Genomic DNA, 25,022 nt, shown 5'->3' on the forward strand with positions numbered 1-25,022 from the left:
GACACCAGCGGATGCACATGTCCCATCAGTGACTTGCTGCTTCACGGAGACAGAGTCTCTATATAAAACACAATCCAGACTGCTCCACGGATGCCATCATAGAGTCTCGTTCGCCAAGAAGCCACTACTTCGTACAACATACTAGCACTAAGCGAATCGCCATCTAAACACATACCTGGTACACATATCATGAAGGCCTCACTCGTCGCCGTCGCCTTTGCATTGCCGGCGGCCCTTGCCGGCAGCAAGCGACCCGCCATTACCAGGCAGCGAGACCCCTTCGAGATAAAGAACCTCTCGGTCGAGGACGTGGCCCCCGAGAAAGTTCTGCCAAAGGCATGCCGCTACGAAGATAAAGCCGAGTATCACCCGGTGTGCCTGGACGTATACGAATATTGCAAGAAGGCGTTCATGCCGGGGAATTTCGACGAGTGGAAGGGCGTCCTGTTCCTGAGGTGTGTCAGGGAGGAGCTGCAGGCGGAAGGGTTCAAGGCGGAGGAGCGGCCAGCGGAAGGGGACAACAAGGACAAGGCTAAAACGGTGGGAGGGAGCATAAGGAACATGGCCAAAACTGTAGCCAAGTTCGCTGGGGGGATCTTCTGACACCCAGCGTCATGTACAAAGTATGCATCTCTGGATTTACAAACTGCTCCGACTACTTGCCCCGTCCCTGGTCTATGTGACGCAGTCTCGTCCCTTGGGTGGGAAAAGCCATCCTGCAACCCAGCCTTGGCCAGTGGCCCGGCGAGATGCTGTTGGAGGCATTCAAGTCACTGTTGCAAAGTGTTAGTTTACAAAGTGCAGAATTGTGTTCTGTGCTCTTGGGCGAGCTGCGCCGATGTCTGGTTGAGCGCTAGCAAACAAACAGTCGAGAGCGCCCGGGCGGCTAGGACCTTGTATTAGTCTTACTCTGCCTTGGGCGCCTGCAATCGGCAGCGGCGGCTGCTCCCGTTGGCGCACAGAAGCGAGCGCATGGGCCAACGGGGCGGATGGCAGCCCGTGGCAGGGCTGTCGGAGCTACTATTATGTATGGGTGCCTCCACTGTCGCTGCAGCTAGAGCCGCAGCCCACCAACAGAAGTGACAGGGCAATTCCGCCTCCCGCTTCCACCTCCTCCAGCTCAGGCACACTCTTCGGCTCCCTCCAGCTGCACGTTCGCGTCCCATGACCCTCCCTGTCTCCTGTCCCAGCCGCTGCGACCGCCACCGTCGAGGCGCGCACGGCTGTTGACTGCGGCATACCCATCGGTGACGCATCGAGCCAGCGCGGAATCATGGCGCTCTCGGGTGCTCGGGCCCGTGAGGCTCACACCGCAACCTCACCACTGTACAGTGCACACAACGAACCGCAACAGTCTTTGATCTTTGGTATCGCGACATCGCGCCGGAGTGCCAGTCGGACAAGAGCCATGATGGCCGTCGACTGAAGGCAGCAGCACCTCCGCTCCAGCTCTATCCAGCTCCATAACCGGCCTCCGGGATGAAGTCGCTCCTCTCCTTTGCCCTCCCGGGCTCCAAGATCAGCAGCTCGTCTTCGTCGAGCGGCAGCCATGTCACCGACGCGCCGCCCATACCCCGAACCTTCATCGGCCCGGCCGCCGAGCATCTCGAGTCGCAGATGCTCCAACTGTACTGGGCCGGCGTGCAAAAGGAGCTTCCGCATCTCATACTTACCCTGCGGAAGTGGCAGCTGCAAGCCAAATTTGCCGACGCTACGCTGCGCGACGAGCGGGAGCTACTCATCTACGGCTACGACACCTTCTTGGACCAGGTCAGCCACAGCTCGCGACGCTTCGGCCAGCGTCACACGAAGCTGCGGGAGCGGCAAGGCGCGACTAACACGCCCGCGACCAGCGAGCTGCCCACCTACGAAGAGGCCCTGAAGAATCGCGGCTGGGACATGTTTGCCGAGATGAAGAGCAACAGGATACGGGAGGAAGTGCGCGAGCGGCTTGAGAATCGGCCCATCGACGACTTCATCCAGCGCCGGGCTCGCATGCTCCTCCAGGCAGCGCAGTTTCTCGACATCGACAAGGTCATCGAGTATCGCGAGCCCGAGAAGCTGCTGACGTTCTGGAAGCGACCCGCACCGCCCCAGGTTGCCGTCTCCTCCTTTGACGACACCAAAATGCCCGTGTTTCGTCCTCTTCGGTGCACGAGCTGCCACGGCGCCATCCGAGGATCGCTGTTCAGAAACGTCCACGACGAGAACATCGCCGTCTGCGAAAAGTGCTATCGACGGGATCACTATGGGCGCGGAGACTTCACAAAGGAGTACAAGACGTGCTGTCTTCCCAAGGCCATGACCCGCGACGTGACCCGGCACGTGTGCCACTGCAGTGCTGTACCGCGCAGAGACGGCACCGGAAAGCTGGCCGAGCTGTGGCCGCTCAAGGACGAGTCGGGTGCGCCGCATGTAAAGGGTGGTATCGGCAAGCTCAATTGCGGCCTGTTTGAGCTTGCTGACATGGTGGCCGAGGCCAAGTACGCCGCCACGCGCATCAAAGCTGAGCGCGACACGACGCTGGAGGAAGCCAGGAGAGAAGACTCGGTGTTGATGCGCGAGATCATGGAGCTGAAGGGCCCAGAGAAGCTCAAAAACATCAACACGTCTTCCGCCCCCGAGTTTGGATCATCGTACGGCATCACAACCAACACGCCCGAGGATGTCCCCTTTTACGTGCGCTCCATTGCGGAGCGGTATCCATACGGGAACGTACACATGGGCCTGCGCTTCGGCCCCTTGATCATTGAGAATGGTGTTGAAAAGTATGCAAGCTCAGCCTCCTCTCTCGAACTCGTGTTGACTTCTTCACAGCACCTACGGCGGCGTGCTCATCACGACCCGCAGCCCGCCCCAGCTCCAAGTTCTTCGCGACCCAGCGTCCGAAGAAGACTACAGCTTGCTCATTACGGGACGCGCGGAGCGGAAGCTATACTTCCAACACCGTCCACGCACCACAAAGCGCTACAAGGCCGTCATGAAGCAAATTGCGGGTGGCGCGTTTTCCACTTTGCTCGATGAAGCTGCCGAAAACGACATCATCGAGGCACTAATACAGGAGAGCCGTGACCTCGTTGACGAAGGCATCAGCGTCAGCGAAAAAAGCAATCTTGCTGGCCGAGAGCGTCGAGCGCCTTTTGCAACAGCTCAAGTCGTACCTGGAACCGAGGGTGACTGCGTACATCTCCTCCATCATATCGCGGCTGCTCGACCCCAAGGTGGACTTGAGATGGAACTTCCAGACCAACAACTGTCAAGCCTTTTGCGACAACATGATCGATAGAGACGTGTTTGGCTCTCTGTTTGCTCCGCACGAGGTCACAGGGGAAGAAGACGACCAAGCGACGACGCCATTGTACCTCATGAGCTTCGTCTGCCGGCCAGGGGCATACGTCCAGCACAAGGCCAAGTCCAAGTTTGACGTTCCCAACGGACTCACAGAAGAGTATCTTCTCAAGTTTCGCTATGGAAGACACGACGAGTCCGACCTCATCGACACGCTGGCCGAGTATTGGTACGACTGGGGTAACTTTGAGGGGCCCATGTACCGCTACCAGGATATCTTCCCGTGGGACTGCACCGAGGCGTACTGCCGGTTTCCCGTCAAGTGCGGCGAGTGCAATATCTCGAAACACGTGTTGGCTTTCCCATTTGACTCGTGGTCCATTATCTCACTCCACCTATCCAGGGGAAGGGAGTTGTATCCGCGGGATCCCCAAGGGCCGAACATGGTCAGTGACGGGGCGCTCGAATCTGACGCACAGACGGTCAACCATCTGGCTCCCGGCCACATGTCCGACATGGCATGGTTCCAAAACCGCATGACGGTGCTTCTCGCCCAGGATACGCTGCTCACGACGGCCGCCGCGATGGCGCGCTGTGGCGCCTTCCGCGAGTCGACGCTCTGGCTACACAGTCAGGACGACGAGACACAGGACCGGCTCAAGCTTGGCGGCATCCACCGCGCGCAGCCGTTCAGCCACCACTTCGAGCGCGGCGTGTACCACCAGTACTTTGTGGCTGAGTGGACGTCTCTCGCGCGGCCTTTGCGCCTGCGTGCCTACGAGACGCTGCGCGACTGGCGCGCGACGAGAGCAGACGTTGGGGCCAGGGACGCCGGCGACGACTCGAGCGGCGGGTGCGGCGGGTGCGGCTGGTTTGCCTGCGGGGCGTATGCGCATGGCTGCGCGGCGGGATGTCAAGCGACCGGGCAGGACTCGTGCGGTTCAGGATGCGTGAGTAGTTGCAGTGGCTGCGGAGGTTGCGGCGGAGGTTGTGGAGGTTGCGGAGGGTGAAGACGAACGGCGGCGTACCTGTTGTTGAAGTAGACTTGATGACTCTGTTTATTATGTACAAGCAATCATCTACCAAGAGCACATGAGCCGAGAAAGTTCAGTACGCTTCATGCCCTGCCCAGTGGCACTCATGATACTCGATGCCACAAACCCACCACCTCCGCCGCCCCTTGGGCAACGCCCTCTCGCACCTCAAGCACCGCACCCTCCTCCCCAACGCCATCCTCATGCTCGCCACATCCCGCTCCTCCCTCACGCGCACCACCTCTTCGACCGTGAGCTTCGCACACGACGGACACACAAACACGGGCCCCACCAGCGGCGTCTTGGCCTTGAGGATGAGCCTCTTGCACGCGATGCCGTGCTGCGCTGCCAGGTCGTCTGGGTTCCACGAGCCGAGGAACGGGGCGGGGCGGGCGCCGGGCCGGCGGATGTAGCAGCGTGTGCAGAGAGCGTGGCATTTTGTTAGGTGGGCGGTTGTGCGCGGTTCGGTGAGGTGTGTGCGTTGCGAGTGGCAGCCCTGGTTTTTATATATATGTTACCAAGTGGCTCGGGGGGACGGTTGCGCTCACCATGCCCGGAGTTGGAGCAAAGACTAGACGTACCTCGCATATGACCTTGGCGCAAGCCCAGCACTCGCTCTTCAACGATCCGCCGCCGCTATCACTGCACGTCGCCTCGCAGAGCATATCGAGACGCGCCACAGCCGCAGCATCACGGCCGCGGCGGCAGCTGTCGTCGTCGTCGGCGGCGTTGGCCACAGAAGGCGCGAAGACGGCGCGGCTCATGGCCTTGGACGTGCGGGAGACGTTGGCCACGTCGTCAAAGTGCATGTACCTGGCGAGCGACGCGGCGATGGCGTCGTGTCGAAACGCCGTCTCCAGCGATGGCCTTTCGGGGAGAAGCAGGGGCGCCTTTTCGGAGACGGCGTCGTGTTGCCATGCGTGTGATGGGGGAGGATGATGATGTGCAGCCGCGGGGCGACGGAGGCGGAGGAAGCGGTAGAAGTAGAATAGGGGGGCGCGGAGGGTGCTGGGGAGGGAGGCGACGGGGATGATGAGGGTGAATTGGGCGCAGAGAACGAGCCTGCAAGCAAAGTCAGTCCCAGTTACTATCGTCACGCAGTCGGGCATGGGGATGCACCCGGGGGGGATCATGCGGCTTACAAGACCAGGACGGCCACGATCTGAGACGTCAACATCTGGCGGCAGTCATCGTTCCCGCCGTCTCTCTCGATCGGCCATGAATCGTAAACGCGGTATTCGTCGCAGCGGCTATAGTTCCATGGCGTGAAGCGGGAGCCAAGGACGATGGCGGTGATGATGCAGGCGGCGTAGCAGGCGTCCAGCAACGCGAGGTAAAAGTTGGCGCTCCATTGCATGCGCTCGTCCCAGTCCCACGCCGATTTGTACACCACCCACCTTCTCAACCTTCTGACGACGTAGAAGCCGATGAAAGCCCACGGTATGAGGAATATGCCCTGTAAACTTCTGTCAGTTCCTCTCATCCACGCAACGACGCTTTCTCACACTGGCATTCCACGTCCAGGATGCATGTGCCCTGGGGCATTGGCATACCACAAGTCCATGAATGCCCTGGCTCACCCAAACGGGCCCAATCCGAGACGTCGCCCCGTCGGGGCCATACCTCTTCTTAAACGACATTTGTATCGAGAACCCGCCGTAGATGCCAAACGGGATGACGGCGTAGAAGCGCAGGTAGCCGGCCGCGCGGGAGGACTTCAGGTAGACGCAGAGGCCCGTGGCGGCGACCTGCAGCGCCGTGAAGACGGCCGTGGCGGCGACGGCTCCGTTTCTCGTGGAGACGTCCATTCTGGATGGATGCCCTGGGAAGCAAAGCAAACAGCAGCACTCGGCTCTTGTCGCCAAAACAAAAAACTGAAACTACTATGCGTTCATGGCTGGACTCTACGGCTCCGAGTATGGTAATCTTTTGGGGATCGGGATCTGGAGACCGAACTAGCCAAAAAGTGAGGCTGTCGTTGGGGTTGTAACTTGTGCCTGGGCAGGACGCGGAATGCCGCCGCTCGGCCTGCAGCTGCGCCTCCATGTCGCTGCATATGCCCGCCCAACCGCATGCCGACAGGATGCATGCAGTCGGTGGCGCTATTGACTGGAGTCAGCCTTGGGTGACAGGACAGGGAGGGCTCCGAAGCTATAGGTGGCGCGAGCAACAGGGAGCCTTTGTCCAGTTTCGCGTGGTGACACGGTGTTTTGCCCGCGTGATCACCTGTGTGCTCTCTCTGTTGGGATTGATGGGCGGCTTGCTGTTCCCACTTACACGGAGCGTCGCCATTCGAACACGCCAAGATATTCCGGCACTGGGAATACCAGCGACACACAACTCTTCTGCGTCATAGCAATTCAAGGTAGCTTTTGTGTCCTTGACCCTAAGCCTCTGGAGAAGTTGTTTTGCCGTACCTGCGGCGTCCGTCGCCATGGTCCTCGACTCGCTGCCGTGCAAGTCCTCGCTGCACAAGCTGGGCCAAAACACGATCCGCGACCTTTCCCACGGCAACACTTTGACCCATCAATTCCAGACCGCCAAGACACCCGAGGAAGAGCCCATTATCCCATCGCCGACAGTCTTCGACTTTGCGAAAGAGACGAGCAGCAGACGCGGCGACGCGCACAGGCTGCCCATTGTCGCATCCTGTGCAGCCCACCTCGAGCTGCTGGAAGTGTTTTACCTTCTGCGCCAAAAGATCCTGGCGTCCGAGGACATTGACCGAGCGTGCGACATCAAGCCGATCCGCGAGACCAAGACCGGCGCGAGGGGCGACACCAAGACGCTCCGCGACCCGACGCTCTGGAAAAGGCGGGCACGGAAATGGACCATCTTCTTGGAGTTTGCCGCCGTGCGGTTCTTGGTCTGGTGCGCTGCACTACAACGTGATGCCAGCGGCATGGTGTTCGCGCACGACGACGGCACTCATGTCCTTCTGAACCTGCCGCCGGTTGACGTCCTCATGGTCTGGCACGCCTTCACGTTGAATCCACGGCTCTTCGCCCAGATGTGCAAAGACGAGGTCCTCTACAAGATCCGCATGCCGTGGAAGTCTGTCCATGAGCGCATCGACAATCGGAACTGGGTCTTGGAGTTGACCGCGACGGAAAAGTCAGAGTTTGAGCGCGTCACCGGCTTGACGAGCGACCTGTTTGGACAGTTCACCGCATGGACCCCTGCGCCAGAGAAGCCCACAGTGATAAAGCTGGGCCTATTCACAACGACGCTGCCGGCCAAGCCAGCGCTGCCCCCGGGGCCGAATCGTCCCAAACTCGGAGAGTTTTCCCTCGATCGTGCAGGTCCCACGACGTCAACGATCTTAGGACTGCCGCCGCCCGCACCATCACCGCCAGTAACATGGACGGAAACAGACCTCCAGTACAAGAAACTGTTCGAAGCAACAGACACCGACCTAGCCAAGAAGCTCCGCGACGCCGTCGATCGCCAGACTGCCTTTGTCGACAAGATGAACAAGCACATGTGGATCCGCAGCCCAGCCCTCGCCGGGACTCTCACGCGCGCCGTCGCCCGCTACGGCAAGTTCCTCGACATCATGCGCCGATACCCGCAGGTCATGGTCGTGCCGACGCTAGACATCGACCTCGTCTGGCACACGCACCAGTGCGCGGCCGTCTTCTACGCGCGCGGCATGAAGGCCATTGTCGGGCGCTTCATCAACCACGACGACTCAATAGCGGAGGGGAAGCTCGACACGGGGTTTGATGACACGCTGAAGCTGTGGCAGGTGCACTACGGGACGCAGTATCGCGTGTGTGGGTGCTGGGACTGCGAGGCGCTGCAGAGTGCGCTGGATGAGGCGGTGCGGGCTGGGCGGGAGGATGTCGACATGGAGACGGTGGCGAGCCGGGCGCAGGAGGAAGTTACGTATTACAGAGCGGTCGAGGTGGCGATACGGACGAGAAAGCCTCTGCCGATTCGGGTATCTACATAGGTTCTTCAGAAATCTAGTCTACTGTGCCTTGGCGACCTCGCTCGCCTCCCCGGCCTGCGTTGTTGCGCGGCTGCCCATCGTGTACAAAGTGTCAGAGTCAGAGAAAGCCTCCATGTCAGGGGCGCTACCCGCTTGAAGGTTCCCCATCCTCTCCAGGTATATCCTTCTCTTGTGGACTCCGATGTCGCAAAAAACGAGTTCGCAAAAGTCGCTTGGATGGACCTTGTAAAACTGCGTTGGTTGGAAACTGGCCGCAGTCGCTTCGCACGCTCCATCATGCGGAACGGGTACGCGTGCAGCTCTTCGCGAGAGGATTATGTCTCCCACAAGCTGGTAGCAGGGCAGCGGTAAGGCCCATCGAAGTACACGAGGGGCGACGATCTGGCCTGCTGTGTCGGTGCCTTGCCGACTGGGTTGTGCCGAGCAGCACGGCAGGCCATATCTCGCTCTGTACATGTCGATAATGGATCGAATGTACAGCTGGTCCGCTCTCGGGACCATGTCAAATTCGTTCACGAATGATAGCATCCAGCCAACGTTTGGCAGTGCCTTGGTCGCCTCGGTGACGTCTTGCGCAACAGTGGGTGCCGCACCAAATGTTACCAGCGATAATATCGGCCGTGATGCTGCAATGCCAGTCAATGTCAGGGTTCGAGGGTAAAGCTGCGCTTGAACTAACATGAGGTCTTGAAGTGATTGCTGTGGGCAAAGTGCAGAAAGAGCAGAGAGGCCACCGAGCCTCCTGCGGAATGGCCAGTGAAGATGACTTGCTCTATGCTAGGATCTAGCTCGAGCTGCCGGTCGATTTGTTGCTTGAGATATGGAAGCAGGGCTTGCGCACAATGGAGGAACCCCTTGTGTGCGCTGAGGTTCCTTGAGAGACCCTAAGCGGACAGCATCAGCGTCTATCGAACAACAGCATTATCTCGCAGACGAACCAGAGCACTTGTGGCATTGACAGCGTCTGCATTCATGTTCACCATGTGATCCGTTGCGCTCGCCGTTCCTCTGATCGAGACTATCAAGGCCTTTCGCGACGACAGTGTCCAGATGGAAACTGCCTTTGTCGTTCCGGTGATAGAAGGAGTGCGGCTGATGACGGGGACCAAGTCCGGGTCAGATCTGGCGAGAGGACCGTACACCAGACACGAGCATTGGCACGCCGCATGCACGAGCTGCGCCGTATCTGAGTCGCTTTTGCAACACTTAGCGTTGAGACGTCAGGACCGATATACATTGCGGCGACTAACTAGTTCCACTCTTCCCCGTCGTTGGCGACGAATCGCGAGTTGCTGTACTTGGCCGCTTCTTCGCTGAGCCGCTCCAGGTGCAGCTGCAGCAAGTCACCGGGTTCCTCTGGTGCGTGTGTGAGTAAAGATCCGACGACGCGCGCAGAGGAGGATCGGAAGCGAACTTGCCTTCATAGTTGATCTTTTCAAACATGAAATCCAGGCAGTCGGCCAGCTCAGACACGGCGGCAATCGACGCCCGCGAGTTGTCGCTGAACGGCGTGGTTGGCACGCTTGGCGCTGACGCAGCCGCTGTTGCGACCGTCGCCGTGGACAGAGCGGATGCCCTGACGCTGCGCTTGGACAGTAGCTTCGTTGTCCACATTCGGGGCATGTGTAGAGCCGGAGGTCGTCTGGTGTCTTGCGCTCGAGAGACAGCAAGGAGAACAGTTCTTTGTGCGTCTGATGGTCGGTCTGTCGGCTGCGTGGGAATGGTATTTCGGCGGCAGCCAACGGGCCCAAGTTCATGCACAGCTGCGCCTGAAGATGTCGCCCTTGCTTCGCCGTTCGTGGGGGCCATCGGTCAGCCTCACTCGTGGAGGCGCAAGGCACATTATTGCTCAATATTGGCGCCCGTGCGAGCGGCCTCAGAGCCGGCCACCGTCAAATACGCTACACGGTCGGCAGTACAGTTTTCTGAGCGCTCGGTGACGCCGTAGTCACCGTAACCGGCCACCGTTGCCGGCTGTAGTGCGGTGTTGGAGCAAATTGTCAGACTCACCAGCAAAGCTGCATGTAGGTTACACCCAACTCCAGGTTCCAGGCCAGCGCAACCGCCCAACTACCAGACGTGGAATCGAAGCTGGGGCATGGTCTATCAGTCATTGCTCATCGGAGTGAAATAGTGATATATTAATCCGGGGAGATAAAAGCGCCCATCACTGACGGCGAGGGCCCGGCCGTTTGGGCATTCGAGAACACTCTGTACCGTCCACTTGGCCGTCGCTGCGAAACCCACCAGCCTCATGACTTGCATTTGGCGCTCGGTTGTCGGAAGGCGGGATCGAGGAGATCTTTGGTGTTGGATGGTCGATTGCGGGGTATCAGGCACATGCACTCTGGGGAAAGGAGTCGGGGCGACTTTGGTGACCCGTTCGGGATCACCGCCTGGGATATATCCAATGAACGCCCCCGGTTGCCTCCTCGCGGATGTCTTTTCCGTCTGCATGCTTCGACATCTTCTCCTGTGCTCGCAATTTCATTCAATCAACCCTTAAAGATACGACCCCAGATCCTCGCATCGCGATAAGATAACTTCTATTTAACTCGCCATCATCATCAGAATCACCATGACCGTCGCTGATGGTAAGACCTGCCCTGGCGTACACCCACCTCTTCAGCAAGCTGTTACTTGCAAAATGCTTTACTTTGAGTCGTGCACGGTTCCGCCCGGGGTATGGAGCTTGCATATGTGTCTCTGCTGACACTGTGCTTCGATTACAGAGAAGTTTCCTTCTTCTGGCCTGTTTGATGCCATCAATGGAGCCATTGGGGACAGCGAAAACAAGGAAGATCTCGCGAAAGCCATCAAGCAAGCCAACGCCATTTTTGGCTTCGTTCTGAAGAACAAGGAGGGGCAGACGCAGAGCTGGCACGTTGACTTGAAGGAGACCGGTCGGGTTGGCAAGGGTCTTGACGGCGTGAAACCCAATGGTGAGTTTCGTTGCGTAGAGCGATCCCAGGACGATTGATCCAGCGGCGTAACAGGGATCAGTCACCAGACCACATTTCTCTCATTCTGACTCTATGGCCTAGTTACGCTCCACCTCTCCGACGAGGACTTTGGTAACCTTGTGCTGGGCCAGGCCAATCCTCAGCGACTGTTTATGTCTGGCAAGTTGAAGCTCAAGGGAGACATTATGAAGGCCCTCAAGTTGCAGCCAGTACTGCAAACTGTCCAGACCAAGGCAAAGCTGTAAGGTAGCAAGCAAGGAGCGAATACAGAAGCCTCAATTAATGCCTAGAAATCTGCCACTGCTTCCATACTGGGTAGCAGCAGCTGCGTTTTTGCATTCGCTAGCACCCGTCCTATGGTTCAAGAACCACTAATGACTCCATGTCTAAAGCTGGATGGGGCGGCGTTTTACAAAAGATCCAGCCAACTCATTGCTTCGCTGCATAAACAAGCTTTCCCCGAGCCCACGTCTCGCAAATTCTCGTTTGCTGGAGCTGGTCTGGCGCGTGGACCTCATCAATGACGATAAAGTCCGCCTGGAGGCCCGTCTTGAGACTTCCTGTCCATTTCTCCGCGAACCGAGAATAAGCGGCACCGGCAGTGGCACCCGAGAGAGCCTGCCCCAAGCTCAGGGCACTTTTGGGATTAGTCTGCGTCTTCAAGGACGGATCGAGGGCCGACCTTCTGGTGCAAGCATTGTAGAGGTTCGGAAATGGCAGATGCCTCGCCGTCGGGGCATCTGTTCCGATGGCAACACATGCATTGCCTTTGGCCATTTCGCGATACGGAAATGCCGCGTCAAACGTCGACGGATCAATAAGGTTTGCATATCCTTTGAGGATGGCAGGATCGCTATGCACTGGCTGGATGGATGCTGTGATTCCCAGTCTGCCCAGCCGCTTGGCATCCTCCACAGACGCAAGCTCCAAATGTTCGATGCGATGTCGGCCTTGGGGAGCATCTGCCTTTGCAATGGCTTCGATGGCCTGTGTGACGGCGGCGTCGCCGATGGCGTGGATGGCAATCTGGAGTCCAGCATCTGACGCTCGTTTGACGACGAGCTCCATGGCGTCGGCGGGCCATATAGGCTTGACGAAATCGGGGTCATTGCCGTAAGGGTAGCTCAGCGCAGCGGTGCAACCGTCGACAGTGCCGTCACACATGAGCTTTACACCAATGACGCAAAACTCTGGGAACCTGGATGGATGCCACCTTCGGTGCATCTCGATGGCTTCGTCCACGTGGTCAAGCAAGGCCTTTCTGTCTTCTTCGTACGGGATAAACCAGTGCGCGGCGACATGAAAGGGGATGCCCTTGGAGTCTCGGTATGTTTCCAGGGCCGTCCAAGAGTTCGAGTCCATCGCCATGTCGATGACTCCTGTGTAACCTGCTGCCACATACTGGTCGATGGCTTCGTCGAGACAGGCGTGGTTTTCCTCCATTGTGGAGAGGCTGGCCAGCATGGGCCATACAAACGCCGTCACCGCTTTCTCTGCGATCAGGCCCGTTGGTTTGCCGTTGGCATCGCTAGTAACAAACTCGCCACAAGCCTCTTGCATCTTTGCAAGAGGGAGCAGATCCAACGCTGCTGTGTTGCACCATACGGAGTGTAGATCCATGGCGTCGACGAAGATGGGACGAGGGTCTAAATCGTCGAGCATGCTCGCCAATGCCAGTCCGTCGGTCATCGATTGCAGCCATCCTTTGCAGAGAATCCTTGGAAGATCTTCATTCTGGGCACAGAATTTCGAAATAGTTTCCCGGATCTCAGCCAGAGATGTGCAGCTTGACAGATCCAACTTCTGGGCAGAGGCGCCAAACATGAGGAGATGGACATGGCTGTCAATGAAACCCGGCGCCACAACACGACCCCGCAGGTCGATGGTGTTTGCCCCAGATTCTCTGGCAAGGTGCACAACCCCATCAGAAGCTCTGCCAAGGTGAGATATGTTCGATCCGGAAACGACCATGCAGTCGCGCTCTTCGTTGACAAGACTGGGGCCCGCAGCGCCCTCGGTGTCGAGGAAACGCGCATTCACAAAGATGGTCTGAGGCGCCATGTCGTACACAACTCAGTTCGCAAGTGAGTTCAACTGGGCAGTGGGAGTTCATACTGCGGCTATTGAAAAGAGGATGCAGCGAGGTTAAGACAGCAATAACAGGCTGTTTTCTACCAGACAACTGAGGCGGGAATATCCCGACTTTGGCGCGGGTCGACCTTCCCAAACAGGAGATGGTCGTCCAGTCCCACAAGAGCCATAAATCATCGCTAGCTGGGCGAATTAGTCCATGTCTAGCGTTCAATCCACCTGCAATGTCGGTCCCAAACCCGTTGCCAGACGCCTATGGTTCTCGCCCTAGTGGCTAAAGTGTAAATCGTGTCTTAGTCGGAGACAAACCACGGCAGTCATAGGCAACGGGAGCACGCACACGCGAGTCCAAGGTGGCGTCGCGAATTCCGGCGAGCAAGGACTCATACCTGGAACGGACGGAAAACCCACTCCCGCAACGCCGTCCGGGGTGTTCCGCCTCCCCCAAGATACCCTACCCATGAAAACGCAGCAGAGGGCAATGCCAGCCGCGGACACTTTTAGTGCCTGGGCCAGCGGGGACATCTGCAAACATGGCCATCGTCATATGGTCTCCCTGCTCCATCGTGTGCTAACGGCCGGGCAAACCTCCGATATCCGTCCTACACACCACCGCCTACTATGGCTCGTTCACGCGGCGGGTGCGGAACCTGCAAGAAGCGCCACCGGAAATGCGACGAGACGAGGCCGAGCTGCCGCCAATGCCAGGCGAGCGGCCTGGAGTGCGCAGGCTACCAGAAGGTCCTCAGCTGGGATGTCGGCGTCGCATCCCGCGGGCGCCTTCGCGGAGCGGCACTGCCAGTGCAAATCCGATCCCGGACCGCCGGAGATGTCAGCAAAATGAAGTCCGCGGCGCGCCCTCCTCGGACAGAGCAGCAGCCATCACGACCACTCGGTCCACGGCGCTTGGTCTCGACCATGGATCGCCCGAACACCCGACCACAACCAACCGACCAACCACGCTCGTCACTCCGTGATCGTGAGCACAGGTCTTCTTGGGCAAGCTTTTTGCCGAGGGATCCGTCATCACATTTCCGTGAGCAGGCCTTCAACACCGCCAGTCCAGACAACACGCCGCTGTCACCGGAGCTCATTGATGCGGCCCATGCCAGTGAAGGGCAACGTCTGCTCAATGAATGTGAGATTCTATCTTCTCAATCATTTCCCCTTGGAGCTGGTTTTAGATCGGCATCCCACCTCCATGCTCATCTTGTTCAACAACCCGCGTGGTCTGGTGTCACTCCAATACTAACGATGCCAATATAGTCAGCAAGACTACAGTATATCTTCTTTATTCCACCAGCACACGCGACTCGGTCCGGTCTCATCTCTACCATCTGGCACAGCAGTCGGAGCCTTTGTACAATGTGTTCATTGCGATACATCTGTACACTTCAAACCCGGAAAGCCCGCCCCCGCAGTTCGAAGAGTACTACGACCGCAGCTTGAGAATGTTTCGGGACCAGCTAGCTCGCTACGATGGGACTCTTGATGAGGGCCTCATGAGCGCGGGAATCTTCATCTGCACCCTGAACGTAAGTGGCACTTCTGTGCTTGACCGCGGCCCTTACACTGAACTGACCGTCTCGCCCCCTTCCCACCATCAGCTTTTCCAGGCCAATCCCTGGTCTGTGCATCTCAAGCATATGCTGCAAGTATATGGGTTTGACGTAAGCGGAGGCGAGCTCAGCCGCTTTGCGGATCTGAAGCTCCAATTCCCGGTTGAAGTAATGGCGATCATGGACTTGCCAACATTTGTGCGAGGCCGCCATACTACGACACTAGGCATTTGGTCCAGGTTTCGAGAGGCCCAGCGCGCACTGCTCGGCGGAAAGGCTCTCGGCGTGGAGGTCGTCTCCGGTATTCCCCGTAGCTTACTCGACATATTTGCGACGATCGAGGACGAGTCCGCCGAAGCGGCTTTCCTGAGCTGGCCAGGCGAGGTAGGCGAGGTGCCGCACTGCCATTTATGGGAAGCCTACCGTCTGGCAGGCGTGCTGGTTGGTCGGCGCCTGCGGCGAAAACAACGCGGCGGAAAGCTTCGCGATCCGCCATCTCCAACGGTCGACGTCCTCCTAGCGCGCCTCATAGCTGCTCTAGATGCGCTTTGCGACACGCGCCTTCGGCCGGAGTACAGCCACCTCCTGGCGCTCAACGCCACGCTGTATCCCTGCACGGCGGCCCGGCAAGAGATCGCGGCGATGCGAAGGAGGCCAGACTGGGTTGATCAACTCCGCCGCATCTTGAGGCTGTGCGAGCCATACGGCAAAACGGCAAACGCCAAGACGGTAGACAAGATGCTAGAGGATGCGCTGGACAGTGGGGATGACAGTTTTGACATTGATGACGAGGCGAGGAGGCGGGGTGTGGAGATCTCCCTGCTCTGACGAAGCATTGTATGCCACGGGCAGCGCCAGCCTACTGTCTCCATCTCATGGATCAATTTTCCTTTGTTACACTATCGCGGAATACCTCGAACCGTGGAGAAATTTTCGGCGAGCCAAGGTATATATCAATAATGCAGACCCGCTGCTTAGCATTGATGATATCTCCCCACTTGGCCGGGGGAATCATTGATTCAATGCTCTTTTTCACCATAAGCTGCTTGAACAGCGGATACACGCAGCATCGCACAGCTAATTACTGGTCACCGTGGATACACTGTCGCGTGTCAAGGTAGGAGCAGAAAGGGTAGTGGGGTAGCCAGCCTCTCGGCGGCGGATCTGGTCTGGTGCTCTGTCCTGCGGCACAGATCAATACCAAAGATCGACATTATGCGGCTTGCACGTCGACAAAGGGGCACAACAGGTACATTCGCCTTGCCTTGGGCACTGGATCGGACATGTTCTTGTTGATTCCCCAGACCCCAGATAACGTCGAGACCGCCGGGGAGCTGAGCCGCGGATGTCTGAGCGGCAGGCTTCTCTAACCCGAAGAGGATGGTCGACACGCCAATGGGATCGCTGCAGTTATCGGGGCGCCATCAGCCATGTTGCTCCCTGCACGGGGGTGGGCCGTTGAGTACCCCAGAGTTCCTGATACGGGAGCGGATACGTCCTTTACCCTGTATCACCAGCTCATTGTGTCGTATCTCTCCTTCCAACCCCTTCGCCTGTCACACAAACTCAACTGTAACCCTGCCAAATCATATAAGTATTTCGGTCCCAGACTCATCATGTCGTTGGTTCTTGAATTCTTCGGCTGCACCTCTCGACTCGAATCGTTACCGGAAACTCTTTGACATTAGCAAACAGCCAAACGGGACGGCCTCCAACACCGCGGAAAGAGCAGGCAGCATGGCACTTTCAACAAACGCCATGGAACAGCCGTACGAGCGAGAGAGGCTGCCTCCCGGAACTGTATTGCTAGTAGAAGGTGTGTTGGGTTTTCCGCTGTTATAGAAGCACTGTCCGAGCACCAATTGGCTAAGTAACCAGGAGAGTCCGTGGTGAAGATCCCGCAGCCAACAGATGACCCAAACGACCCCTTGGTGAGCAGTCATGGAGCAAAACGTTTTGCCGCGATTATGGGGCTAATGACTGCGTCAAGAATTGGAGTATTCCGCGCAAATTGGTGAATGCTAGCTTTGTGTTGGCTGTCACTGTTGCAGTGTTCGCCGCGTGAGTTTGATACAACCGAAACGCGCTGGAGGCGCCTACATGAGCTGACAGGCCATGGCAGAATGATGATGCAAACAGTCTTTTGGCAGCAAATGACCACTGACCTAAATGTCACGTTCTCTCAGCTGAATGCCGGCCTGTCCTTCAATGTGGCTGGCCTCGCTGTTGGCAGTCTACTGTTTATCCCACTGACGAAAAAGTACGGTCGCCGACTGACGTACGTGATATCCACTGGAGTGCTGGCTGGTGTCTCATGGTGGAGTGCTCGAATGAGTACCCTTTCTGAGATGTACCTCACCAATCTGCTATTTGGTCTGGCTGGTTCAACGAATGAGGCAATATCTGAGATGACTGTACGCCGGCCCCAAGAGATATGGACGCAGCCCCAACCATCATCATCGCAGTACTAACATGATTAATGTGGCGGCTACCAGATTGCAGATCTCTTCTTTGTTAACCAACGCGGCACGGCAAACGGTTTTTATATCATCGCCGTCATGCTCGGCAACTTCATATGTCCGACAATCGCCGGGATCCAAGCAGCGACTTTTGGATGGCGATGGGCATACTACACAGTCGGCATTGCGTTGACGGCACTCTTCATCTTGTTTCTGTTCTTCTACGAGGAGACGAAATATGTCCCCGCCACTACGGGCTGCGCTGCGATGAGCGGTCTTGCCGATCCCGGTTCGGAAACCCCAGGGACGCCTGACTTTGCGTCCCATTCCCCCTCCGATGACAAGAGACAGGAACAAGTCTGCAGTTTGACAACCTCCCCGACGTACACTGCTACATCTCGGCCACCGCCTCCACCAAACTCGTACCGGCAACGCATGCGATTCATCACCCCATCGTCGGAATCGCTGTGGCGGAACTATCTCACACCGTTCAAGATGGCCGTCTTTCCACACGTCCTCTTCGCGGCAGTGCAGTGTGCCAATGTCATCACGTTTCTTGTGTACCTTGCCAGCGTCAACTCGATTGTGTTCTCGGGGGCTCCTTACAACTTCTCCACTGCGGGCGTGGGCTTGATGTTTGTTGGGCCTTTTATAGGTAACATGATTGGCAGCGTGTATGGAGGCTTGCTGGGTGATATGGTCGTGGTGCGCTTGGCGCGCAAAAACAATGGCGTGTTTGAGCCGGAGATGCGACTTTACATCCTCATCCTGCCAGCCATTCTGGTGGGCGCAGGGCTAATGGTGTTTGGAGTCGCGGCCCACCGTGTAAGTACCCATAACTTCTCGACGCGGAATCGGTTCGGCGTTGCTTGCGTGCTCCCTTCGCAAACTAATGCTTCTCAGGGTCTCCACTGGATTTATCCCAGCATTGGCGCCGCGATGTTCTCCTTTGGCATGGGCTCCATCATGGACGTGGCATGCACAGTCGTCATTGACACATATCAGAGCGTGAGTGCTGAGAGCTTGCAGGACACGCGGCCAGACGCAGCCTTGACTAACAAGCGCAACAGGCCACCGCTGAGGCGTTTGTGTTTATTATTTTCATTCGAAACGCAGCATGCATTGGAATCCCCTTTGGTATTGTTCCGTGGATGAAGTCGGCCGGTCTAACCAAGATGTTTGTCGCCGGCGGGTGTGTGGCAATTGCCTTGTCCTTGCTCTTCATTCCGCTCATTGTCTGGGGGCGGAGAGCCCGTGTAGCCTTTGGTCCGTTTTACGAGAAGCTGGTAGTCGAGAATGGGGGCTTCGGTAGGGCCTAGGGAGAGCTACACCCAGAGAACGCGTTTCCCACTTCTCTTGCTTTATGGACATGATGAACTCGCAATGTTAGTTTGCCGATTGAATCGATGCCATGCAATCAAACCCTCAGAGTCCCAGCTCGATGATGTCGGCAGCAACGCAGCATTATGAGCACGACCGCTTCATGTTGGCAATTGGAGTGGTCCTACATGCATGCAAATTCCGAGAGGCCCCCCGCGAGCTCGCCATCATATGGGTTCGAAGAGTCGCACAATTTAGCACTCGCACCACGGCTTGGCGTTAACGCTGGCAGGATCTTCATCAATCCTATAAATGCGGGTCGTGTGCACACGTCAAGTCCGTACATGTTGCTCTTACAGGCTTTCGGCCGCCGAGTTTCGGCTCAGAAATTGCCATGCTCAGCTGGCAACGACACTCTGGAGGATGGCCGAATATGTGACCACGCTGCGGAGTCAAAGGATGCATCCAAGACCAAGCATTGAAGCCGGGACAAGGTGGCGATCAGCGCACGCGGTTCAACTTGAGCCATGGATGTTGAGTTGAGTCGAATGACCACCGATCCCTGTCTTGTCGAGATGATGAGGCCGTTTGTGATTGCTGCGTCTTGCCGAATTGATCTGACGGCAAGCGACGCAACAAGCAGCCACAGGCCAGCAGAGCAGCTGCCAAGTGTGGCGCCACCCGTCGTGGCCGTGAGGTTTCGGGATCCTCCGGTAGCCGCATTCCTTCGTTTGTGTTCGACGCTGAGGCTGACAAACACCAGCCTGTAACCCCGCACTTCTTCCCGTAACCTCATCCTGACTTCTGATGCTTTCATTGTTCTGTCCAGTCGTCAAACAACAGACCTGTATCTCTTCACCTCACGCCCGCTCTCGCGAGGCCAACAGCAGCCAAGTTTCGGGACAAGCAACGCCACATTTGCAAACATGGTCAAGCACCAGGAGCTCGATGCCCTCAGGCTCTGCATCAAATTGGCACGCGACGCACTGGAGGCTGGAGACGCGCCATTCGGGTCGGTGCTGGTTGCAGACGATGGCACCATCCTCAAGCAGGAGCGCAATCGCACGGTGACGGGCGAGAAGGGCGACTTCAAGGCTGATGCAACATTGCATCCCGAGTTCGTGCTCGCGCGCTGGTCGCAGTTCCACATGTCCCCTGCGCAGCGCGCGACCGCCACAGTCTACACGTCGGGTGAACATTGCCCAATGTGTTCCGCTGCGCATGCCTATGCTGGTCTCGGCAGGATAGTCTACGTCTCATCATCGGCCCAGCTGGTGGAGTGGATGAAAGAACTGGGCATCGAGCGCAACACGGTCAGCCCCCTTCCGATCAACGCTGTGGCACCAAACATCCCGGTGGAGGGTCCTGTCGCAGGTCTAGACGCCGAAGTGAAAGAGTTGCAACGCCTGAGGTTCAGTCGTATCGCAAAAGAATGATCAAGTCTGGCTGTTGAAGGTGTTTGGAACAGGACGGTGCTCTCGGTGCGTGCTCTCGGTGCGTCACCCTCAAGACTGGCCTTCTCCAGATCACTTGTAATATATATGGAGCGTCGATGATTCGGGCGGCGTTTCATTTATTTTCTAGGGATGTGTCCGTGGTTTCAAGGAGTCGCACGGCGGTGGTGTTGTCTGTCAGCGCGAGAAGCACTGGGGGGCGGGAAGTGGCCGTTCGGATGTCTGGCTCTGGTGTTGATCTGGTTGTGTATCCATAATTGACGGCTATTTCTGTCGAAGCTCTCAAAGCTCATGTTGCTCAAAAAGAAAGAACAACCTTGCATTGGTCGTTATACAACGTAGCCGTATTGGCATCCCGTCTTTGAGGAGGGTTCGGTCTGGTGCGATCGTGATGAGCTGGGAGTTGCCGTTCGGTCCCTGCCATTCTTTCCGTGGTACGTTCAGGCCTAACGCCTACAAGGCTGAATCATGTTTTGAGAAGGGGTTTTCGGGAGGCGGGCCTTAGAAGTCAAAATCGGCCGAGGCACAAAAGTCACCGAGTTCAGGCCCAAGAACAGCCCTCGCTCCTGGACACTTCCTCAGACGTTCCGCGGCAAGTTTCCTGGCAACGCCATCGTGAAACCCGCAGCATATAGTCCAGGCTGATTCCTGATCGACTCGGCAGTCCTGATGACCCGACAGCAATCCCCATCAGGGCTGTGCCGCAACTTCTCGGAGAGAGCCGAGCTAGCTTTAATAGGATGCAAGATGCGCTGGGCGGCAAGGAGTCTTGGGTCCAAGGTTCTCAGGATCGGCACACCAGACCCTGCGCTAATGCTGTGGGGGACGGTAGAGTACGAAACCTGGAGCATAGACCTCGCGGCATTTGTGAAGGTTCACAGCGCCAGTGCGCACTCAACAGGTACTGACAAGATCGAACACACGGTGCAATTCATGAAATTCGGTTGCTCGTTGATCATCTGCTGAGATCACCAGCAAAGTCTTTCGCGGGCGAATGAACTCAGGAGGATGTTATACCAAACGGGGTTGGCGCGGAGAGTGGTGCTCGCGGCAAGCCGTATCGTCGTATGTCGTATTGTGACCAAGCTCACTATCAGCGGATCGAGTTGGTGCGGCTCCGCGACATTTTGACAGCAAAAATGCGCGCGAAATACGCCGCGACTGCAGGCAAAAAAGGCTCCGATGCCTTGATGCTATTGTTACACCACACTCACGGCATCAGGTAGAAGACTACCATCTAGCCGCCCGTCAAGACAATTGCGTCCTGGCGCTGGCATGGAGAAAAAATGGAAACCAGTTATTCATGTGGTGACGACCATGCCTCTCTCCATGCTGCAGGCTCCTTGCTGTGCCGCCTGTTTGCCAGGGGTTAACGCTGAAGAGAGCCAAGGCAGGATGAGGCTGATGGGTAGCGCAGCACGTTTGCTGCCTATTATTGGCCAAACCGAAAAGTGTTGTGCCACCAGCATCACCAATCGACTTAGCCCACGAGGCGGACAGCGACGGCCCCTGCATAAGTGCCGCGCAGACGTCTGCAGCACCTTCCAGCAATTGCAGATCTGTGACCGAAACGGCGGGCGGCGGCTGTCGCCAACTTGAGGGCCCAGGCACGCGTGCGCCTCGCTGACTCGCCCCGAGCCGTCTGACACGGCTGCACTCTTCGGCCAGTGTCCGTGCCACGAAGGAAAGTCAAGTTAACCCAGTCAAGACAGTGTAACATCTAGACTCAGTATCGACGTTGAGCTCAATGAACGTTAGAGACAAGAGCGCCGTTTGGTCCCCTATGCCTTGCTAGAATGTCTTGGCAGGCCCTTGGGCATGCGGCTCTTGGGAACAGCGTCAACGTCCCAGTCCCATGCCTCGCTTGCTTGGCCACCCGCGTTTGACCGGGGTCGGAAGAACGGCATTGACTTGTCCATGTTCCGCCAATCCGCTTCCAGCCGAGTGTGGGATCGAAATTCAGCCCTACTTGCCAACGAAGCTCCATGTCGCCAGAGCCGGTTTAGCCAGGAACAGAGAGGCTCAAAGAGTAAGACCGGGGAGACTGGCAGCCGACCTCATTTCCACAGCTCAGCATCGCGGCAGGCCCGTTCGATCCCACAGACACAGTCCAGTCCCTTTTGGAACCCATTCCGCGCGGGGCGGCCCCCGGGGCTTGTGCCGCCTAGAGACTGGCGACATTGACACGCATGCGTCGGAATCGGCTGGCCGCGCCTCGTCGAAAGTCAGCCTTGGATGATGCCGTTTTTGTAAGTCCGTAGTAGTGTGAATATAAGTAATGTGCCCGGCCACTTCCCCTGAATGGTGGCGGTCTAGGTCTCCTCGTCTCTCTTTACGCCCAACCTCTGTCGCTCATTCTGACATACCCATTAGAATAGATACCGGTCACTCGTTACGCCGGTACTAGAAGACAAGCCGCACTATGCGTTCTCTTCTCTTGTCCGCGGCCCTGCCGCTCGCCGCCGAGGCCCTCGTCTTCCGCGACGACAACCAGTTCACCCAGGCGCCTGGCATTCTGCGCTTCCCCGTCAGCACCACCCTGATTCCCGGCAAGGCTCTGAGGAGTCGGCAGGATGATGTCGGCCTGGCGGACCAGAAGACTGGCCTGATGTACACCATCGACGTCACGATCGGTACTCCTGGCCAAAAGGTCAGCGTGCAGTTCGACACGGGCTCTCCCAACCTTTGGGTCAACCCTCAGTGCAGCACGGCTCCCAACAAGGAGCTGTGCACCAAGTTTGGCCAGTTCACCCACTCCACGACTCTGGTCGACCTCAAGCAGAGCGGACAGCTGAGGTACAACATCGGCCGAGTCAACGTTGAGTGGGTGTACGACTACGTCAACATTGGCAGTAAGTGTCTTCGAGTAAAGGACAACACTCTCACTGATACTAACATTCAACGTCTAGACTCGAGGATCAACCAGCAAATCTTCGGTGTTGGCACCGCCAGCACGCAGCTGTCGGCGGGTATACTGGGTACCAGCCCCGACCTCACCGGTTGGAAGAGCCCCTACCCCCTGGTGCTCGACCAGCTGGCTCAGCAGAACTTCATCAAGAGCCGTGCTTTCAGCATGGATCTTCGGCCCGTTGGCGATGAGCGCGGTTCCGTCATCTTCGGCGGTATCGACACCAAGAAGTTCACTGGTCCTCTCCACAAGCTGCCCATCGTTCCCGCGAGCCAGTCTCCCGACAAGTACACTCGGTATGTTCCCGAAACTAGCACCTCTCCCTTCAGAAGTGGCTGTAGTTAACCTCAATGTCCGATAGCTACTGGGTCAACGTTGATGGAATTGCCATTACCACTGCTGACGGCAACGCCCATACCATCTTCGACAAGACGGCCGGCCTGACTGCTTACCTCGACAGCGGCACCACCGTGAGCCAGCTGCCGCCTGCCATGTTCAACGAGGTGCTCAAGCTCTTCCCTGGAGCCCGCAAGGACACCCGCTACAACCAGTGGTACGTCGACTGCTCGCTGGTCAACAGCAAGGGCTTCGTCAGCTTCAAGTTCGGAAACGTTGTCATCAAGGCCCCCTTCCGCGACTTCATCTGGCAGCAGCCCGACTACAAGGTCTGCGTGCTTGGCTTTGTTCCCGATGCTGGTGAGTCCCCTCAACGTGAAAGTCATCTTGATGCCGATCGCCGGACCGTGTCAGACGTGAACATTGGAGGAAACGGTTGACTGACGTGCTTTGTCCGCTTCAACAGGAAACCAGTTCATTCTCGGTGACACCTTCCTCCGCTCTGTGTACACCGTCTTCGACTGGGACAACCAGAACGCGTACGTTGCTCAGGGCGATGACTGCGGCAGCCACATCATCCCCATCGGTAAGGGCGCCGACTCCGTCCCCGAGCTGGTTGGCGAGTGCGGCCGTCCCACCACTTCGTCGACGACCTCGCACTCCAAGACCACGTCCGAGACCAAGACGTCGTCCCACACCAAGACCGACACGACGACCACGTCCAAGCCTACCAAGACCGGCTCGAGCTCTTCTGGCTCCGTGACGTCCACCCCTAGCGGCTCGACCTCCAGCCACGGCACCGTCAGCTCCACCACCGGCTGGCACAACGGCACGACGACGGCGGCCCCGACTTACACGTCGACGGTCCGCACCACGCGCACCTACACCATCACGTCGTGCGCCCCCACGGTGACCAACTGCCCCGTCGGCCACGTCACGACCGAGACCATCACCTCGCTGACGACGTGGTGCCCCGGCGAGACGGCCAAGCCCACCGTGACGGAGACGGCCAGCTGCCCCGAGATCACGGGCACCTTCACCATCCCCGCCCCGCCGTGCACCAAGTCTCCCTGTGCCTCGCAGTCGGCGCCTGCCGTCGTCACCGTCGTGCCCATCACGACCCACTCCGTCACCGTCACCGTGCCCGGCTGCCACAGCTGCGGCCCGGCGCCCACCGACGTCACCACCCCGGCCGTCACTTACACGGCGACGACGCCCGCCGGCACTGCGCCCGGCATCTCCACCGTCACCAAGCCGTGCACCACCTGCAGCGCGCCCACCCAGAGCGCGCCGGTCACCGCTGGCGCTGCCAAGACGGTCGGCCTCTCCGCCGCCGGCGTAGTTGCCGCTGTCCTCGCTGTTGCGCTCATGTAAGCATCATGGATGCTCGCATGAAGTGACCGCTGGCTTGTCGGCAAGGGGAGATCAGTCAAGGTGGACTGGCTCAAGTCTCGAGCGGCCCTTTCTTCTTCTTCTTTGGATGTACTTAATATTTCTTATCACGGGACAACTCGTGGGATCACCCGTTGCTCTTTCCTTGTATCATGACCGCTAAGCATGGAGTAACTCGCTTTATTAATGGGGTAATGTTGTCAAGACCTGATGGGTTGCCACCGGTGCTGTAAGCTCTCCGCATGCCCAGTCCCTGGTCCTGA

The 25,022-nt window shown here is 57.8% G+C and overlaps 11 protein-coding genes across 11 annotated transcripts; 8 read left to right on the plus strand and 3 right to left on the minus strand.

Moving 5' to 3' along the window:
- Positions 1–189: 189 nt before the first annotated feature.
- On the plus strand, positions 190–603 carry PLICBS_000243 (uncharacterized protein; the record flags this gene model as incomplete). The annotated part of the gene is made up of 1 exon (XM_018318773.2): positions 190–603. The coding sequence occupies one exon, from the start codon at positions 190–192 to the stop codon at positions 601–603; it is 414 nt and encodes a 137-aa protein (XP_018184298.2).
- An 876-nt stretch (positions 604–1,479) lies between these two features.
- PLICBS_000244 (uncharacterized protein) lies at positions 1,480–4,246 on the plus strand (the record flags this gene model as incomplete). The annotated part of the gene is made up of 4 exons (XM_065599561.1): positions 1,480–2,768; positions 2,818–3,094; positions 3,150–4,174; positions 4,234–4,246. The coding sequence occupies 4 exons, from the start codon at positions 1,480–1,482 to the stop codon at positions 4,244–4,246; spliced, it is 2,604 nt and encodes an 867-aa protein (XP_065455633.1).
- Positions 4,247–4,523: 277 nt separating this feature from the next.
- Positions 4,524–6,130, minus strand: PLICBS_000245 (uncharacterized protein; the record flags this gene model as incomplete). The annotated part of the gene is made up of 5 exons (XM_065599562.1): positions 4,524–4,528; positions 4,596–4,818; positions 4,904–5,384; positions 5,465–5,778; positions 5,876–6,130. The coding sequence occupies 5 exons, from the start codon at positions 6,128–6,130 to the stop codon at positions 4,524–4,526; spliced, it is 1,278 nt and encodes a 425-aa protein (XP_065455634.1).
- A 626-nt stretch (positions 6,131–6,756) lies between these two features.
- PLICBS_000246 (uncharacterized protein) lies at positions 6,757–8,277 on the plus strand (the record flags this gene model as incomplete). The annotated part of the gene is made up of 1 exon (XM_018318770.2): positions 6,757–8,277. One exon carries the CDS (start codon positions 6,757–6,759, stop codon positions 8,275–8,277), a length of 1,521 nt encoding a protein of 506 aa, XP_018184295.2.
- Positions 8,278–9,526: 1,249 nt separating this feature from the next.
- PLICBS_000247 (uncharacterized protein) lies at positions 9,527–9,891 on the minus strand (the record flags this gene model as incomplete). The annotated part of the gene is given in 2 exon segments (XM_065599563.1): positions 9,527–9,610; positions 9,625–9,891. 2 exon segments carry the CDS (start codon positions 9,889–9,891, stop codon positions 9,527–9,529), a joined length of 351 nt encoding a protein of 116 aa, XP_065455635.1.
- Positions 9,892–10,855: 964 nt separating this feature from the next.
- On the plus strand, positions 10,856–11,485 carry PLICBS_000248 (uncharacterized protein; the record flags this gene model as incomplete). The annotated part of the gene is made up of 3 exons (XM_018318769.1): positions 10,856–10,871; positions 11,010–11,219; positions 11,322–11,485. 3 exons carry the CDS (start codon positions 10,856–10,858, stop codon positions 11,483–11,485), a joined length of 390 nt encoding a protein of 129 aa, XP_018184294.1.
- A 184-nt stretch (positions 11,486–11,669) lies between these two features.
- Positions 11,670–13,301, minus strand: PLICBS_000249 (uncharacterized protein; the record flags this gene model as incomplete). Its single annotated transcript, XM_018318768.2, has 1 exon — positions 11,670–13,301. One exon carries the CDS (start codon positions 13,299–13,301, stop codon positions 11,670–11,672), a length of 1,632 nt encoding a protein of 543 aa, XP_018184293.2.
- Positions 13,302–14,532: 1,231 nt separating this feature from the next.
- Positions 14,533–15,718, plus strand: PLICBS_000250 (uncharacterized protein; the record flags this gene model as incomplete). The annotated part of the gene is made up of 2 exons (XM_065599564.1): positions 14,533–14,560; positions 14,598–15,718. 2 exons carry the CDS (start codon positions 14,533–14,535, stop codon positions 15,716–15,718), a joined length of 1,149 nt encoding a protein of 382 aa, XP_065455636.1.
- Positions 15,719–17,784: 2,066 nt separating this feature from the next.
- On the plus strand, positions 17,785–18,668 carry PLICBS_000251 (uncharacterized protein; the record flags this gene model as incomplete). Its single annotated transcript, XM_018318765.2, has 3 exons — positions 17,785–18,174; positions 18,253–18,357; positions 18,420–18,668. 3 exons carry the CDS (start codon positions 17,785–17,787, stop codon positions 18,666–18,668), a joined length of 744 nt encoding a protein of 247 aa, XP_018184290.2.
- A 927-nt stretch (positions 18,669–19,595) lies between these two features.
- Positions 19,596–20,105, plus strand: PLICBS_000252 (uncharacterized protein; the record flags this gene model as incomplete). Its single annotated transcript, XM_065599565.1, has 1 exon — positions 19,596–20,105. The coding sequence occupies one exon, from the start codon at positions 19,596–19,598 to the stop codon at positions 20,103–20,105; it is 510 nt and encodes a 169-aa protein (XP_065455637.1).
- A 2,440-nt stretch (positions 20,106–22,545) lies between these two features.
- On the plus strand, positions 22,546–24,741 carry PLICBS_000253 (uncharacterized protein; the record flags this gene model as incomplete). The annotated part of the gene is made up of 4 exons (XM_018318763.2): positions 22,546–22,975; positions 23,033–23,327; positions 23,393–23,727; positions 23,834–24,741. 4 exons carry the CDS (start codon positions 22,546–22,548, stop codon positions 24,739–24,741), a joined length of 1,968 nt encoding a protein of 655 aa, XP_018184288.1.
- Between the last annotated feature and the right edge of the window lie 281 nt (positions 24,742–25,022).

The sequence above is a fragment of the Purpureocillium lilacinum genome (genome assembly GCF_023168085.1).
Source record: "Purpureocillium lilacinum CBS 284.36 DNA, scaffold_1, whole genome shotgun sequence".
Taxonomy (NCBI): domain Eukaryota; kingdom Fungi; phylum Ascomycota; class Sordariomycetes; order Hypocreales; family Ophiocordycipitaceae; genus Purpureocillium; species Purpureocillium lilacinum.